The sequence below is a fragment of the Schistocerca gregaria genome, chromosome 5 (assembly GCF_023897955.1).
Source record: "Schistocerca gregaria isolate iqSchGreg1 chromosome 5, iqSchGreg1.2, whole genome shotgun sequence".
NCBI classification, from domain to species: Eukaryota; Metazoa; Arthropoda; class Insecta; order Orthoptera; family Acrididae; genus Schistocerca; species Schistocerca gregaria.
In genome coordinates, this window is record NC_064924.1 from 509,122,975 (window position 1) to 509,142,739 (window position 19,765).

General features: G+C 42.7%; 1 protein-coding gene across 2 annotated transcripts in view; it reads right to left on the reverse strand.

The window, feature by feature from the left end:
* Positions 1-1,795: 1,795 nt before the first annotated feature.
* The window catches only part of LOC126272578 (uncharacterized), a 50,191-nt gene continuing 32,221 nt past the window's right edge, over positions 1,796-19,765 (reverse strand). The window contains exons 4-5 of one of the 2 annotated variants that reach the window (XM_049975503.1): positions 13,100-13,244; positions 1,796-2,169 (exon numbers count right to left, since the gene is read on the reverse strand). In XM_049975503.1, the coding sequence (XP_049831460.1) occupies positions 1,946-2,169; positions 13,100-13,244 (369 nt within the window). In that variant the 3' untranslated portion in view covers positions 1,796-1,945. Of the gene's footprint in view, positions 2,170-13,099; positions 13,248-19,765 lie in introns of both variants that reach the window. The other variant, XM_049975502.1, reaches the window with a different exon arrangement.

The following is a 19,765-nucleotide window of genomic DNA, read 5'->3' on the forward strand; positions in this document are numbered from 1 at the left end:
GACCCACCATGCTTGCTCCGGACACTGCTAGAGGGCTGTACGAGCAATGATCACACGCACGGCACAGCGGACACACCAGGAACCGCGGTGTTGGCCGTAAAATGGCGCTAGCTGCGCAGCGTTTGTGCACAGTCGCCGTCAGTGTCAGCCAGTTTGCCGTGGCATACGGAGCTCCATCGCAGTCTTTAACACTGGTAGCATGCCGCGACAGCGTGGACGTGAACCGTATGTGCAGTTGACGGACTTTGAGCGAGGGCGTATAGTGGGCATGCAGGAGGCCGGGTGGACGTACCGCCGAATTGCTCAACACGTGGGACGTGAGGTCTCCACAGTACATCGATGTTGTCGCCAGTGGTCGGCGGAAGGTGCACGTGCCCGTCGACCTGGGACCGGACCGCAGCGACGCACGGATGCACGCCAAGACCGTAGGATCCTACGCAGTGCCGTATGGGACCGCACCGCCACTTCCCAACAAATTAGGGACCCTGTTGCTCCTGGGGTATCGCAGAGGACCATTCGCAACCGTCTCCATGAAGCTGGGCTACGGTCCCTCACACTGTTAGGCCGTCTTCCCCTCACGCCCCAACATCGTGCAGCCCGCCTCCAGTGATGTCGCGACAGGCGTGAATGGAGGGACGAATGGAGACGTATCGTCTTCAGCGATGAGAGTCGCTTCTGCCTTGGTGCCAATGATGGTCGTATGCGTGTTTGGCGCCGTGCAGGTGAGCGTCACAATCAGGACTGCATACGACCGAGGCACACAGGGCCAACACCCGGCATCATGGTGTGGGGAGCGATCTCCTACACTGGCCGTACACCTCTGGTGATCGTCGAGGGGACACTGAATAGTGCACGGTACATCCAAACCGTCATCGAACCCAACGTTCTACCATTCCTAGACCGGCAAGGGAACTTGCTGTTCCAACAGGACAATGCACGTCCACATGTATCCCGTGCCACCAAACGTGCTCTAGAAGGTGTAAGTCAACTACCCTGGCCTGCAAGATCTCCGGATCTGCCCCCCATTGAGCATGTTTGGGACTGGATGAAGCGTCGTCTCACGCGGTCTGCACGTCCAGCACGTTCCACAGGACTACATCCAGCATCTCTACGATCGTCTCCATGGGAGAATAGCAGCCTGCATTGCTGCGAAAGGTGGATATACACTGTACTAGTGCCGACATTGTGCATGCTCTGTTGCCTGTGTCTATGTGCCTGTGATTCTGTCAGTGTGATCATGTGATGTATCTGACCCCAGGAGTGTGTCAATAAAGTTTCCCCTTCCTGGGACAATGAATTCACGGTGTTCTTATTTCAATTTCCTGGAGTGTACAACGTGCTTCACATACCACACAAGCTCCGCGTCTGGCGTTGTTTGGAAACGGAAAAGCTGAACGATAGCCCCGAAGGCATCATATGCTGTTACCCGTTCCCCGCAGTCCGGCTTCTAGTGTATCGGTTACGAGAGGCCTTGGAAGGGGGAACAGTATCCTGATTCGTTAGATGACACACCACCCTTAATTTGTGATGATTCAGTTTCAGTCTGTTCAAAGTTTTTCTAGCAAACGCAGGTGGTACACTAGTCTGGAGTGCTATCGGAGACTTCTTTACAAATGTGTTGTCAACTCGTACAGTTGTAACAACGCCGATTCGCCACAAGCCACAGTTCGGGGAACGGACTACAGCATTTGCAGCGCTCGGCGCCCGCTCCCCCAGTATTGATTCCTGCGCTCTCTAGGTGGAGCACTAGAATTTCACGTGAAACGACCTGTACATCTCCTGTCGAACACGATGTGGGAGCGTCATAAAGAACATAATTATTATTTATTTAGAGTCTGACACAGGACAATTTGTACATCTATAAACTGTTTGACTGCAACGGTAAAAGACAGCGATTCGATTCACACGGTGGCGCCCAGAACAGCAGTCGGGCGGTCGGTCTGGTCTATTCGAGAAACAAGCAGCGGCCCGGGGCGCCGTCGAGCAGCTCCAGGTCCGCTCCAGTGCGCTCCGCGGCGTCGTCGGCCGCGGAGCAGGACCGGCCGTCGCTGGAGAGGCTGCCCTCCGAGCCGTGCCGGCGAGGCTTCCGGAGGCGGCGGCGCTCCAGCGCGTCCCACGACGACCTCTCGCCGCTCACCACCACGTCGTGGTCGTCCGAGTCGCTGCTGTCTGCAACGTGCCGACCCCGTCTTAGAGGTGCGTTCGTCAATCAACAGGGTATACACAGTAAATAGACAATACACCAAACGTCCAGAAGATCCAATTTACCTACAAAACTAAACGCATGATGCGTCTATATAAAAAAGGATGTGGAGGCTTATCTCACTAGGGGTAAGATAGATACTGCCTACGGGAAAATTAAAGACACCTTTGGAGAAAAGAGAACCACTTGCATGAATATCAAGAGCTCAGATGGAAATCCAGTTCTAAGCAAAGAAGGGAAAGCAGAAAGGTGGAAGGAGTATATAGAGGATCTATAAAAGGGCAATGTACTTGAGGACAATATTATGGAAATGGAAAAGAATGTAGATGAAGATGAAATGGGAGATATGAAACTGCGTGAAGAGTTTGACAGAGCACTGAAAGACCTAAGTCGAAACAGGGCCCCGAGAGCAGACAACATTCCATTTGAGCTACTTAAAACCTTGGGAAAGCCAGTCCTGACAAAACTCTACCATCTGGTGAGCAAGATCTATGAGACAGGCGAAATACTCTAAGACTTCAAGAAGAATATAGATAGATGTGAAAATTACCGAACTATCAGTTTCATAAGCCACGGCTGAAAAATACAAACACGAATTCTTTACACACGAATGGAAAAACTTGTAGAAGCCGACCGCACGGAAGATCAGTTTGGATTCCGTAGAAATGTTGGAACACGTGAGGCAATACTGACCCTACGACTTATCTTAGAAAATAGATTAAGGAAAGACAAAACTACGTTTCTAGTATTTGTAGACTTAGAGAAAGCTGTTGACAATGTTGAGTGGAATACTCTCTTTCAATATCTGAAGGTGGCAAGGGTAAAATACAGGGAGCGAAAAGCTATATACAATTTGTACAGAAACCAGACGGCAGTTATAAGAGTCGAGGGGCATGAAAGGGAAGCAGTGGTTGGGAAGGGAGTGAGACCGGGTTGTAGCCTCGCCCCGATGTTATTCAATCTGTATATTAAGCAAGCAGTAAAGGAAACAAAAGGAAAATTCGGAGTAGGTATTAAAATACATGGAGAAGAAATAAAAACTTTGAGTTTCGCCGAAAACATTCTAATTCTTTCAGAGACAGCAAAGAACCTGGAAGAGCAGCTGAACGGAATGGACAGTGTTTTGAAAGGAGGGTATAAGATGAACATCAACAAAAGCAAGACGAGAATAATGGAATGTAGTCGAATGAAATCGGGTGATGCAAAGGGAATTAGATTAGGAAATGAAACACTTAAAGTATTGAATGAGTTTTGCTATTTAGGGAGCGAAATAACCGATGATGGTCAAAGTAGAGATGATATAAAATGTAGACTGCCAATGGCTAGAGTTTCTGAAGAAAAGAAATTTGTTAATATCGAGTATAGATTTAAGTGTAAGGAAGTCGTTTCGGAAAGTATTTTGTATGGAGTGTAGCCATGTATGGAAGTGAAACATGGACGATAAACAGTTTGAACAAAAAGAGAATAGAAGCTTCCGAAATGTGGTGCTACAGAAGAATTCTGAAGATTAGATGGGTACATCACAGAAGTAATGAGGAGGTAATGAATAGACTTGGGGAGAAGAGGAGTTTGTGGCACAACTTGACTAGAAGAAGGGATCGGTTGGTAGGACATGTTCTGAGGCATCAAGGGATCACCAATTTAGTATTGGAGGGCAGCGTGGAGGGTAAAAATCGTAGAGGGAGACCAAGAGAGGAATACACTAAACAGATTCAGAAAGATTAGGTTGCAGTAAGTACTGGGAGATAAAGAAGCTTGCACAGGATAGAGTAGCATGGAGAGCTCCAACAAACCTGTCTCAGGAGTGACGACCACATCAACAACATAAAAAAAGACAAAAATTAACTCGGGGCATTTCCAATAGACAGTCTCCAGTCCTTCCATTCGTACTATGTATACCGGATGTGGGTTTGATACAAAGAAAAACATCGACGATACATAAACAAACGCGTCCGTACAGGCCGTGAACGCCCAGCTGTACCGCTCGGCCGCCGCGTCATGCTCATCCTTTAGACGTCACCGTATGCGAGTACCTATTGGCATGTCGTCAGCACACTGCTCTCTCAGCCGTTGTCAGCTTCCGTGACTGACATTGAGAGATATATACTAAATAAATTAATAAGACATGGAAATAATCCACCATGGTACACAAAACAGGTCAGAACACTACCGCAGAAGCAACACAAAAAAAGCATACCAAATTTAAAAGAACGCATAATCCCCAGTGTTGACGAACTTTTACAGAAGGTCGAAATTTAAAGCCAACATCATTGAGAGATGCTTTTAATGGTTTCCACAAGAAACTGTCTCGAAATCTGGTGGATAATCCAAGAATATAGTGGTGGTATACGTCACATATCACTTGGTATACAAAATATACCAGTGGCCAGATGCAATCAGTACCTTCAGAGCGCGATAAAAATGGCGATGTTGCTGATGACAATGCTACTAAAGCAGAGTTACTACACGCTGTTTTCCGAAATTCCTTCACAAAAGAAGACGAAGTCAGTATTCCAGAATTGACACTTAATAAAGACAAGGCCTCCGGTTCTAATTACATACCAGTCCGGTTCCTCTCATAGTATGCTGATACAATAGCTCTAAATTTAGCAGTGATATACAACCGATCTCTCGTTGAAAGATCCGTGTCTAAAGACTGGAAAGTTGTACAAGTCACACAAACCCCCAAGAAAGGAAACAGTTATAATCCGCTAAATGTCGATGTGCAGTCCTTTTAAAGAACGTGTACTGTGTTCAAACATTATTTATTACCTTGAGGAAAAAGATGTATTGATAAGTAGCCCAGACGGGTTTATAAAACATCGGTATCTGAAATAAACTACTTCTTTATTCAAGCAAAGAATGAGTACTACACACAGGAAATGTCATACTGATTCATATTTTCAGATTTCAGGAGGCTTTTGACACCTTCCTCGCAAGCAAACTGCGTGCCTATGGAGTATTATCTCAGTTGTCTGACTGAATTCATGATTTGTGTCAAAAAACTCAGAGCTCGTGTTAACTGATGAAAAGTCATAGCGTAGAACAAGTGATATGTGACGTTCCACAAATAAGTGTTATAGGTTCGTTCCTGACGAGTTAGGAGACGATCTGAACAGCTCTCTTAGATCGTTTGCAGGTGATGCTGTCATTTACCGCCTAGTTTTCAGAAGTTCAAAACGAACTGAAAAATTATTTAGGCGAGATATCTGTATGGTGCAAAAAGTGTCAACTTAATCTAAATCACGAAAAGTATGAAGTCGTTCACATGAATACGAAAGGAGATGCGTTAAGTTTTCTTTACATGATAAATCACACAAATCTAAAACCTGTAAATTCAACTAAATACCTAGGAATTACAGTTACGAACAACTAAAATAGGAAGTATCACATAGATGACGTCACGGAGAAAGTAAACCAAAGATTTCCTTTCTTTGGAAAAACGCTTAGAAACGCAACAGTTCTACAAGAGAGGGAGGTTACACTACTCTTGTCCGTCCTCTCCTAGAATAGTGCTGTGCGGTGTGGGATCCCCATCAGTCAGGAAAAAAATTCAAAGAAGGGCACCTACTTTTGTTTTATCACGAAATAGGGCGAATAGTAGCACAGATAAGGCGTTTTCCGTTGCAGCAGTTCCTACTCACGAAACTTCAATCACATACTTTCTCCTCAGAGCGTGAAAATATTTTAGTGGCGCCCACCTTCACAGGGAGAAACAAACCTCTTTATAAAATAATAAAAATCAGAGTTATCTCGGGAAGATTTAAGTGTTAGTTTTACCGGGCGCTCTTCGGGTGTGAAATGGTAAAGAAATAGCTTGAAGGGGATTCAATGAATCCTCTGCCAAGCTCTTAAATGTGAATTGCAGGGTAACTATGTAACCACGTAGCGGTAGATGAAAGTGCACGTCATTCCCCCCTCCCCCCTCCACAGCCTATGTATCCAAGAATAATTTCATGTTTTCAACACATTTGTTGACAGCTTTCATACTTTCATTTCGTGCTCTGGCAGTAACACGACGATCCTTGCAAGATCAAATAATGCATATTGGCATATACTAAGAAATGCAATGTAACATTTCGAAAGGGAAATTGCAGTTCACTTGCAAATGGCTACAAAGCCGAGTTAGTGTATCCAGAAGAAAGTAAATAACAGTCCAGTAGCGCGTGCATTAACATCTAGGCACATCTACATGACTGGGAATCGTAATAATAAGATACCATCGGATCAAACTAACGATGTCAGTATCGAAAACCAACTTCTATTCATAAATTGTTAATTCTAAAATAATTTGTGTATAGAGTAAATGGTTTATTATAACATACTATTTAAACGGTATTTTGCCTAATTAGTAGAAGACTTCAAAAGGGAACGATATCGTCTCCCTGATGTTCATCAGCCCGATTAGTTAGCCAGCACTCAGATCAGACGATAGGTATCCTGCCAAGAAGTACGACATTTAACCATTAAATTTATAGTCAGAGGAAATAACATTTGTGTGTATTTGCAGTGTCACAGAATTTCTACAGTGTGTTAAGGAGTAAAAAGTATTCACTATTAAATGAAAAATACTGATAATCGGCACCCACAACAAATCATATGGTTCAAATGGCTCTAAGCACTATCGGACTTAACATCTGAGGTCATCAGTCCCCTAGACTTAGAACTACTTAAACCTAACTAACCTAAGGACAGCACACACATACACGCAGGATTCGAACCTGCGACCGTAACAGTATCGAGGTTCTGGACGGAAGCGCCTAGTACCGCTCGACCACCGCGACCGGCAAAAAATCATATGATGTTCGTCTTTCAAACTATTGAAAGGTTAACGTATTTATTGTCAGCTTCTGTCTTGGATCCTTCTGCGACGTAATATGTGACAATTTTTTCGAACGTGTCAGGCGTAGAAATGACTGATAGTGATAGCGTTTCACCCGCCGTTGCTAGACGTTGACTAGAATCTCGACTCACCCACCAGCAAGGAAGTATGAAACTTTGTCATTGTCAGCCAGTCGCACTGCCAAAACTGACAAAAATTGTCAAACATACGCCGGCAGAACAACCAGAGACAGATTCTATAACGGAACGAAACCCTCAATTATTTTGCCTTAGGAAGTTACCAGTACGTTGTTTCAATAAGAGGCTATTGTCTCCAGGGCAGCGGGAAATGAAATCATCCACTTAAGTTGCCGACAGTTATCCAACGCAAACTCATGGACTGCACTTACTGAGGTGTGGTTCCCTCGTGAGTAGCATAGGTTATGTATTCATCACGTGGTATAGGTTATGTATTCATCACTTACATTCATCAGTCGTTTGACTGATTTGATGCGGCTGGCCACGAATTTCTCTCCTGTGCCAACATCTTCATCTCAGTCCTCAATTATTTGCTGGATATATACCACTCTGTGACTTCCTCTACTGTTTTTGCTTTGTACAGCTCCCTCTAGTACCATGGAAGTTATTCTCTGATGTCTTAACGGATGTCCTATCCTACTGTCAGTGTTTTGGCACATATTCCTTTCCCCTCCCCTTTTAAGCAGAACCTCCTCGTTCCTTACCTTATCGGTCCACGTAATTCTCAACATTCGTCTATTGCCTCACATCTCAAATGCTTCGATTCTCTTCTGTTCCGGTTTTCTCACAGCCCTTGTTTCACTGCCACAAAATGCTGCGGTCTCAGAAATTTCTTCTTCAAATTAATGCCTATATTTGACATTAGTAGACTTCTCTTCGCCAGGAATGCCCTTTTCGCCAGTGCTGGTTTGCATTTGATGTCCTTCTTGTTCCGTCCGTCACTGATTATTTTACTGCCTAGGTATCCGAAAATATTAACTTCATCTTCTTCGTGCCCATCAATCCTGCTGTTAAGTTTCTCGCTGTTCTCATTTCTGCTACTTCTCATTACTTTCGTCTTTCTTTGATTTATTCTCAATCAATACCCTGTTCTTATTAGACTGTTCATTCCATTCAGCAGATCATATAATTCTTCTCCACTTTCATTCAGAATAGCAATGTCATCAGCGAATCGTATCACTGATATTCTTTCAGCTTGAATTTTAATTCCACTCCTGAACCTTTATTTCCATCATTGCTTGTTCAAAGTACAGAGTGAACAGCAGGGGCGAAAGACTATATCCTTGTATTCCACCCTTTTTAATCGAAGCACTTAGTTTTTGGTCGTCCACTCTTATTACACCCTATTGGCGCTTGTGCATACTGTATATTACACATCTCTCTCTATACCTTACCCCTATCTTGCTCAGAATTTCGAAGGTCTTTCACAATTTTTCATTGTCGAACGCTTTTTCCAGATCGACAAATCCTATGAACGTGTTTGATTTTTCTTTAGTCTTGCTGCCATTACCAAACGCAACGTCAGAAATGCCTCTTTGGTGCCCTTTCCTTTCTTTAAGCCAAACTGATCGTCATTTAATACCTTCTCAATTTTTTTTCTATTCTTCTGTATGGTACTCTTGTCAGCAATCTGGACACATGAGCTGTTGATAATGCGATAATTGTCGCACTTGTCAGCTCTCGCAGTTCTAGGAATTGTATGGATTATACTTTTCCGAAATCAGATGGTATGTCCCAAAACGTATACGTTCTACACACAGACTTGAATAGTCGTCTTGTTGCCACTTCCGCCAATAATTTTAGAAATTCTGATGGAGTGTTATCTATCCTTTCTGTCTTATTTGATCTTAGGTCCTCCAAAGCTCTTTTAAATGCTGTTCTATTACTGGCTTCCCTATCACTTCTAAATCGACATTTCATGCGTTCGTAGGCTGGTGTGTGCATAAAAGAGCCCTCTATTGGGACTCAGGAAGGAAAGACAAGAGCGTGCCATTTGTCTGTTACAGGTGTTCGACGAGACGTCAGTAAGTTGTGTCTGCATCCGACTTCACTATGGAGACCGGGAAAAAGGAACAGCTAGGAATAGTTTGGTTTTTGATTATGGAATGAGTCTCAGGGAATGAAATTCATGGCCTAATGTCCCGTGTGCATTACGAACACATTACGTCAGGTTGCGCGATTATTTTCGAGGAACGAAAGATTTCGAGAAGGTCGGGTCTCACTGAAAGATAGCAGTCGACCAGGACGGGAGACGATCTCATTCGGCTGTGTCGGGCTTGAGTCGTAGCACTGCTTACGCCATCACGACAGACCATCTGCTGTTCGAGAGCCCTCATACAGTCCCAATCTCTCCCCATATGATGTCCACATTGTTGGAGTCATGAAGAAACTGGTGGTTGTCGATTTTCTTCGGACGAACAGATGCACGCCAGGGTCCAATAATGGTTCTGTAGACAACCGCAAACATTCTTCCATGAAAGCATTAACAGTTATGGCGATTACTTTTAATGGTTCAAATGGCTCTGAGCACTATGGGACTAACTGCACTGTCATCCTGTGATGAATTTCGATTGGTTTGAGACCTTCACCACACAAGAAACGCTTCATCACAGATAGCTGCTCAATCATGGTACATGCTGACGGCGGGACGGCCATCTTACTGCGAACGTTGCTGCCTTCTCCTGCGTTGTACCTTCACTCAGCCATTTGTCGGCCACTTTCTGAACCCTCAAGGAACACTACTGCTAACTACCAACTCCATCACTCAACTTTTCGAATTTTTATGGAACTTTTAAGGTTTTCATATGAATCACCCTCGTACAAACGTAAATAAAGACAACACAGAACAAGTGGACTGTTTTGGACACGAAATCGGTAATTGTTCCTGTCACTGATATGAAAAGACACAAGGATCAACAAGGATGACGTTTCTGCCATTATGTTCAAAGTACTTTTGCAAGAAGAAATTTTGTTCTATATTCGTGCAGCATAAAGTGTCTGACCTGCAGAATGCAACGCGTATGGTTCAAATGGTTCTTAGCACTGTGGGACTTAACATCTGTGGTCATCTCCCCTAGAACTTAGAACTACTTAAACCCAACTAACCTAAGAACATCACACACATCCATGTCCGAGGCAGGATTCGAACCTGCGACCGTAGCGGTCGCGTGGTTCCAGACAAGCGGCGGTACAACGGGTATGTGAATTACTGCATATTTCATAGATTAGTGTGAACTAGAGCCGTTCTTTTTGCTAAACTTCACAGGAAGGAATGAGATCTGGGGCTTCCATTACGAATCGAAGAAAATGGCGGCAGCTGTCATTGTTGCAGGCCACAGACAACTGCTTCAAAGTGTGACGGACTTCCCAGGTACTTTTGAACGTAATAACAGTAACTTTTTCTGTGTGCGCAGACGAATATTGTAGACAGCTGTTCTAGCTATCGAGGGCAAATGAGGTAAGTTTGAGCATGACGCAAGTGCACGTAGTCGGTAAATATGTCTTCCTGGTGTTAGCTACGTCGCCAGTCGGCAGGAAATAAACGTGACCGTAACGACCCTGCAGCGCGCTAACGAAGTTACATTACCAGCCACGAGCGAGCAAGTTGCCGTTGCGACAATAACTTCTGTGGCGAGGTGCTGTTCTTACGTTCAATGTGATCATAAATTAAGTTCCTAGTCCATGTTCCTTGCCAATGGATGACGTAATGAGCCGAGTGTATTGATCTGAAACGGGTCGCTCTAAGACACAGCGCACAAACGTCGGCAGACCACATATATATCTGTCGGAGGTGAAGTTGCGGAAAGTGGAGCAGTACATAAGACAACACAACTTCACCGTGAGTCTTAGATTAGAAGGAGTGACAAATGCCATTTTTCTCACCTGTTATCTAAAATACTCCTAGAAATTTTATTTTGATGCAAGATAAGTACAAACTACGTATATCGCAGCGAAATTTCATGATGTAATATGACCATCTTCAAAATATTTATCAACCAAATTGAGTTAACTGCTCTCGGTTACTCTAATTAATTAACAGTTTTTTTCCCAAAATCGCCCGGAGGACCTATTTTCTAAACAGCGCTGTGATTTTATAACGTCTCCAACTACGTAAAATAGTCTTTTTCTACTTACAAGTTACTGTGTGATGTTTCAAGTCGACGCACAGGTTATGTCCTAAACCAAGCACGCCACGTAATTGCAGGCCTGATATCATTTTGCATTTTACATTACAGTACTACTTGCTATAATTTATACATGCAAACAATAGGACCAGTGAAAAGACGTCTCTGAAGTAATAAAAGGTTGCTTCAAACGTACGTATCAAACATACAGTGAAGGAAAAAAGAAAATTCAGAGGTTAAATAAAAATTAAAAAAGCAAAATCCAGTTCTGTGGTTTAAGGATGACCTACCCGAGGAGTTAAGAGAAAAATGCTTTATATATTTACTTATCTGTTTTGAGACAGTTATGACGCGAGTACAGTTCTCCACTTCGTATTTCGTGCTTTCCTGGGAAAGAGTAAGGCAGATTTAGAAGCATTGTTCTTAACACAGAATATCAGTTGTTATTTAGGAAATATAAGACAAAAGTGCCAAAATATAACAACGATGAATCGTGTGACTGATCAGACTTCGAAAAAACGGGAACAAATTTTACAAAAACCGAAAAGAATCATCATATATACAGAACAAAGATGCATGAGAGAGGCTAGCCAATGCCAGCATCATAAATAGATAACAAATTTGGCAACTTAACGCATTTCTTGATGAAAGAGTTCAACTGCTGGAATTAAAGAATTCCTTGGACAACAGCATAGTAAGGAAGTAAAACGCGAGTAATCGTAAACCGGAGACAAAAGTTGATAGCATAAAGATGTGTGAGCTAAAAGAAGGAATAGGTGAGTAGGAAATGTGCTGCAGCAGCGAGACATAATTATTTTTACTCTGAAAGGAAAAGTTGTTGGTGATTAGCCATAGTGGTATAGACCGAGAATTTCTAACATACAGCGTCTTGTAATATAGAAGATGGCGTAATTAATCCAAGGTAAGAAGTACAGCACGAAATACGAAGTGGAGAACTGTACTCGTGTCATAACTGTCTCAAAACAGATAAGTAAATATATAAAGTATTTTTTTCTTAACTCCACGGGTAGGTAGGGAAGTAAGCATTCGGTGAGGCAGAACCTGCAATATGTCAAGACTTTATCAGCAGCCCGAGAGCTGTAGACAGGCGGAGGGGGGGGGGGGGGGGGGGACGACAATTCTGGAGAATACCGCTAGTGGTGTAGGACTTCACCTCAACATTTCGAAGTTTGTTTTGACGGGTTTTCCACTTGGTCGAGCATTGTCATGCTGAAAAATCGGTGTGTCGTGGCCTTTTGTCTTTCAGTGCTCGGCCGAAACGCACCAATTACTTTCGATAACGGATTCCTGTGATTGTTTCCGTCGGTCTGAGTACCTTTTAAACCATCTCTCTTCCACAAGCATGCCGGTCTTCGACGTCAAAATCAACGTTCTTCAAGCGTTGAAACCATTCTATGTACTTTCTTTGACTAATAGGTGCTTCACCTTAGGTCTTACCCAGGATTTAATGAGCCGCAGCTGCAGATTACTCCATGTTAAAGCAGAAAATTACAACTTCACACACAAGACGAGAAGTCGACTTGTAATCGAAAATAACCTTATGATGTATCCACAAATCGGCTAATATTGTGATGACACCATTTTCACAAATGCCTACGCTTAATTCATGATAAAAATTCAATACAGACAACATCCCGTTGTGCTTCATGTTAGCAGATGGCATGGTGTACTAAGTTAGAGCTGTGGATGATTTCGATTGGCGTCCACAGGACATACTCGTACCAATGTAAAATGAAAAGTAAAGTGTATATGTAATTTAAATAACAACAAAATCCGATATAACATATTTCATAACCTAATATAACATAATCTGTATCTATGACAAAACGGTGGAAGAAAAGTTGTAGACCTAAGAATTTGGGCTATCAAAAGGTCTAAGGACCATACTAACGTGTTGAGGCGTCGACGTCACCAACGCTGCACTGCCCCTCGGACCAACGACAACTTTTCAGCGAACTCTGGGTTTCGTCTTTGCTGGACGTCGTGTGCTGCCGGTGTGCCTCCAAACTGTCACCCGCTCCAGACTGGCGTTCCATCTGCTGGCAGAGATCGTACCTGAAACAGACCTCGTCCAACAAACGAAACTGAAAATTGTGATTTAACGTTGCAGTCGTTTACTGGGAGGGACGCTATTGACAAGGGATAGATACATCATACAAACGTCCTACATCACAAATTTTAGTATACGGGCTAGTCTATACCACGTGAAAACGTTATCACTATTCTATGTACTTAAAAATTAATATTCAGAATTATCGATGTGTCAGGCTAAAGTATGAAGTAGAGGGACGTTCCGAAAGTAAGTTTCGTTATTGTTTTTTGCACAGAAACTTTTTTACCAAAAACAAATACATCACGGTGACGTGAGCTTCTTACACTAGTTTTCGGCTTAGTCGCCACCGACGTAGAGTCAACTGTTGTAGCTTGCAATCGATTTGAGGAAAACTCGGTAAATTGCGATGCCTCGGTATACTGTTCCAGACACCAACAACGAGGACAGTAGCGGACAGGACTAAACAGGAAGAACTATTACGTAGCTAAGAATTTTGAACACCAGAATCCAGTAGTGCACAGAGACATTCAAGAAATAGGCCAAGATAATATTTTGTTGAGTTGTTCTGTTTATTTCTGGAAGTTTTTTTTTGTTTATTTATGTTTGTACAGTTTTGTACATGCTCATAGTAGTGTGAATGATGCGTGAATTTGGTCTTAAGTAAATATGTATATCATTGTTCTAAATATGAACGCTGTACGAACTAGTGTGAGAAAGTCTTAAGCCAGTCTGAATGCAAACAACAGGGAACTTTTTATCATAGTATGTTAAGTACGTTTATGGTGAAAGGAAAGCTAATTCGACTGCAAATGAAAATAGTTAACAGTTTGAAGTATAAACAAAATAACAGAATGTTAAAATTTTATTTTGGGAAAAAGTACAGTTCTAATGTGTGTTACTTGTTGATTGGTTAGACACGAAAAGCGTGGACTAACGAGAGAGAATAATGTTTTGCTGTTGGCCTTAAAGAGAACTGACCTATCAGAACGGAGTATTCTTCGCGCTTCTTTACTCTTGGAAATATAGAATGCTTACAGCAGTCTAAGGGAGCCCAGCCTTTCAATGGTACGGCCATGTGTACTATCAGCTCCGAATGAAGTTACAATTTGCCGATTTTAGTTATGCTACATATTTCAAAAGTGTTTTAAAGTGGAGGCATATTTATTCCTGTGGGTTTTTTTAGCACTTACGGATTTTTAAAATAATTTTGTGTGTGAGAAAAGATAGTAATGCAGCGAGGCATATCGAGCAGATCGGTGACTAAGAACCTGAGTGCAATAGACACCGATAAACTTAACAGTATGGCGGGCATTTTCATTTAAGAATAATCCGTACTCAGAAGCTGTTCAGATTTCGGGAAATACGTTACCATAAACTTGTTGACGTGAGTGAAAGGGTTTGTGCATAACTGTGTTAGTATTAGCACGGGCTTGGCAGCGAACTTGTAATGCTACACCTCAGAATATACTGAAGTTTTGCAGTATTTCCACCGTTCATCCAATATTAAGACCTTTTACCGATTCTTAGAACAGTTACACTGTATGTAGCCTGGTCCGACTTTCAGTACGGTGGGTTTTTGCTTGGCTCTCCTACCGATGATCTGCTGCAGTGAGTTCACAGGTAGATGCAGGTAACCGACGAACATAGCCGTGCCCCAGTGAAGGTTAATTCCATCAGCTACGCACCTTTTTCGTACAGATAAATCTATTATTACTTTTATTATTAGTACAGGATAAATCAATACAAAGATTAATTAATAACAGCATCAGTTGTATTCCTGTTATATTCCGCCAAGCCTCTTTATCCAGCGCATCATCCTTGTCGATGCTGCGATGTTCCATTACTCCATTTACGTAGTCTGTCCAAGAACGTCTGCCGGGTGGTTTCCATTCATAAACCTTCTTTGGCCATCGATGATCCGGCACTCTCAACATAAGTCCATATCATTTTAATGATTTTCTTTCAATTCTATCCATCACCGTATCATTTGCCCTCATTATAGCTCTTACTTCATCACTAGTTTTTCTTTCGATTCTTGATATTCCGGCACTCCTAAGCAAAGAATTCATTTCCACAGTTATTAGTCTTCTTTTGGTATCCGCATTTAAGATCCATAGTTCTGATCTACAGCACAGCACTGATTGAACCGTTATCTTACTTACTCTTTTCTTATTGCTGTTGGAAATATTTTTATCACACCAAACAGAATTCATACACGCTAACATTTTTCTGCTTTGTTGCATTCCGTATTTTACTTCTGTAATGCTCAATCCATTTTTATCAATAAGTGCCCCGAGATATTTAAATTCCCTTACCTGTTTCATAACTGCTTTGTCATTGATGTGTACTTCAAATTTAGCATCACTGTTCACCACCAGATACTCTGTTTTTGTTCGACTTATATGTAGTCCCCATCTGATGTATTTCTGATATAATCGTCGTATCATGAAAATATCTGTACATCGTTGACAGTGATTCCTATTCCTCTGCAGCTGTTCTTCCAATTTCGGAGAGCCACTTCTACGTATAAATTGAACAAGATGGGTGACATACTGCAACTGTCGCAAATCTATTAATGTAACATAGAAAGGGACATAAACAAAGACGTAACCTGTAACCCTCATATTTCTAGATGGCAGTGACTGTCGACATTGAGCACAAAGATGACAAAACTACGTATTCACAATGAAACCGTAGAATTTATTGCTGGCACCTTACGAGGGGCAGTCATTAACTTTTAATTATCGTCTCGAAACTACATCCTAAGACAAAAACCGACGTACAATAAAGGAGTTATCCGAATGGCACGGAAATTGGTAAATATGATGCACATGTGTAGAAAAACAAATGAGTACAAATTCACAATAAGTGGATGATTTACTCAAGAGAACGATCTTCACAAACTGGACAAGTCAGTAACGCGTTGGTCCACCTCTGGCAGTTATTCGACTTGGCATTAATTGGCACACTTGTTGGGTGACCTCCTGGCAAATTAAGTTCAACTGGCGCATTATATCGTCGCTGGTCACCGGGGCTCGTTTAGAAGGAGGGCTCATCACTGAAGACAGTTCTATTCCAGTTAATCAGATTTCAGACCGAAAACGTGCCTGGTGACGTTCCGGACAGCGGTGGGATACCAGCCTGCCATTCACCCGCCATCCGTCCCGACAACCTGGAGCAGTGGTCTGGGACGGCGTTTATTTTCATTGTAGCACCACTTTGGTTGTTATCCGCGGCACTCTTGCAGCACAGTGATACGTCGACGATATTCTACGCCCTGTTTAGTTGTTCTGCAAGACAAGCTATCCTGGGCTTACATTTGAGGAAGGTAATGCCGGCTCACACAGTGTCCTCGTGCTCTTCAAACCCTATCTTGGCCAGCGAAGTCGCTGTATCTCGGATCAAATGAGAACGTTAGGAGCGTTACTCCCTTTTGACCATTCAAAGCGCCGATTGGACATCATTCGGCACGATACACCCCCCCCCCACCCCCCTCTCTAGGAAGACATCCAACTGCTCTGTCGATCAGTGCCTAGCCGAAAATCAGCTTCGGTAAGAGCCAGAGGGGGACCAACACGTTACAGACTTTGTGAATTTGTGAAGCACCTTCTTTTGAATAAATCACCCAATTTTTATGAAATGTTGACCATTTTTATGTTTCTAAACGTAAATCATATGTAGCTTCCGTCCCATTCGAACAATTCCCTCTTGGTATGTCTTATTTTCGTCTTAGAGTTTATAAAGTTAAGCAATCATCTATTTCTTGTGTGCAGATACGTGCCTTCAGTCCTTTCACGCCTTACCATTCCCGTGTCAGGTTATCGTAGTAAGTCACCAGAAAGCCAAAGAAGTCACCGAAATTGGCCTGACAACCGCAGTTTTTCTCCTGTTGTCGAAAACGTATCACCAGACCATAGTCCACTCTATCAATTACCCGCGCCAGTTGGTTTTTGCTCGCCTTGCGGCGTTTTACGGTACTGTAGTGCAGGTGTCTTAATGAACACCACGATTGCAGCCATGAATATGCAAACAAACGAGCAAACAAAATGACTGCGCAACCTTACAGTTTCGAGATCGTAATTCAAACTTCATGTGAAGAGCTTATTTCTGTAGTGGTACAAGTCCATTACCTCCACTTTTCTGTCTATAATGCTTCTGAAATTAATGAGCCAAACAAACAGAAAGATAGGCTCATCTCTAGCAAGAAGCCATATTGCTCGAATATTTCTAGTATCTCAAATGCAGATTTCTCAGCGCTTCAGGACTGTGTATCTCAATATGAACAAAAATGGACTTGTACCACTATTGAAATAAGCCCTTCATGTGTACTCCTCGCAATTTCCTGGCTCGTTTCAATGCTTTTTGCAGGATGCTACAAGGTAATTAAACACTGAAGACATCCCAGCTCAGCCTCCATGACCACTGTTCATGTGATTAACATAATTTCAAAATGTCGTATGTAGACGTGCGGAAATTGTCCTGCCACTCATACGTGTACTATCTGTTCTGCATCATCGACAGCACTAGTTATTTAAGAAAGGAACACTAGCTCTTTCTCGGGTCTGACTGGTAGTGGCATCTCTAGATAAGACGATCAGCCTTCACCGATTGCAACGCAACCAGAACACATTTATATGAAACATTGTAACCCGAGTGAGAGGAACTGTCGCTTCTCAGGCTACCAGCAGAAGTTGTTAATTATTATATTACATTAAGCATATCTACGTGCAAAGTTGGTTTTAGTAAGTGTGATTCCCATTAACCTGCCCTGTTCTGCTATTTTCACTTTTCTGTAGTAGGTTCTATGTCTATGGGTTACTATTCATATATTTTCACCCTGAATAGAATCACTCACTTCTTAAATGTATCTTCGTTGTCTCTGTAACTGTGGTGATATGTTTGGTTTGTGTGGCGCTTAACTGCGCGGTCATCAGCGCCCGTACGAAGGCCCAATCTTTATACACTCCAATTTTTTTCAGAGTCCAAGCTATCCACTGGCCAGAATAGATTATGATGATGATGATGATGATGCTGATGATGATGATGACGATGAAATGATGAGGTCAACGCAAACACCCAGTCCCCGGGCAGAGAAAATCCCCCTCCCGCCCGGGGAATCGATCCCGGTACCCCGTGACCCGGAGGCAGCAACGCCAGTCACTAGACCACGAGCATCGGACGCTCTCTGGCTGTGAGTTGAGATGTGAGAAAGTTTTGGATAGATTATACATATAAATATGGTTCAAATGACGAAGAGTATGTGAACTTCCGGTTCGATTAAGTGAATATTCGTCTTGGTTTCATATGAAGGAAGCAGATATAATCGAAGGCTAGGTATTTGTTATCCTATTACGTGGTGTTGGACAGCCCTGTTTGACGTTACACTATTGAAAAATAATTTCAGCTATTAACTAGTGCTAAAAACGGAGAAAACAGGCACGGAATCGTGGGGGGAGGAGGCGGGAACTTGAGACAATCAAAAATGTATGAATCAATTGACTAGATTAAGTTGTTATTCTATAATTGACGTCAGTAACAATTTATATTTGGCATTTTGTACATTAGGCTTTTACCATCCGAAGTAGTAAGAATACAACAGCTCGTGAAAAAACGTTAAAAAGGTAATAGCATGAATGCGAAGTACAACAAAGTTTTCCCAAAGTGTTCGATTATGAGAATCGGTATTTCTGTGAATCCAGCACACTCGCTTAAGAATAGTATCTACAGTAAAGAGCTTTGGTGGCTAACTTATGGTCTACGGATAAGTGGTGATAACTACCCATGAATGTGCGATAGAACTCCAGTGAGTGTTTTGCCATCGGTCAAAGCTAATAATTTAGTCTTTCCAGGAAAAACAGTTCGTCATAGCAGATAAATCAAACGCTGATGTCGCCACGACACACCCACACAAGTACGTCAGGCGTGCAGCAGGTCTACACAATGTTTCATGACATCCTACGTCCTGTACAGCAACTCACCACTCTATAAAACTTTTTTCCATCCATCCACACACCCAGGACGACATAGTATGCAGCACCAAACTCACGCCGCGCTTTCGCCCTCTCGAGAAGAACAACAGTGGTAACTGCACTTATTCGCCTCTCGACAGATCGTTACGGTACTCTACCCGAGCTAGAATGAACCTTCTCTGCAGTGACTGACAATTAATTGTCACAGTCTACTTCCGATTTTGATGGTCTCCACGTATTTAATTTCCAGATCTACTGGAACATGGGTTTAGTACGTTCCTACGTAGTAAGCTACACATGTCTTCCCATGCTAAGACCGTCGCACAACAAGAGTGGAGCGGTATCAGAAGGAGTGCATATTCTGGGTTTCCTGTAGACACTGTTCTGCTGCTGTACGGGCAACAGGTGCATTACAGTGCTTGAATGAAGTGCCGCTCCAACTGGAAACGTACTCCGAAGCTAAACTTCGAGCGACAGTGTGATTCCTCTGGGTAAAGCTACCAAGCTGCATGTAGATTCATCCTGAAATTCTGGC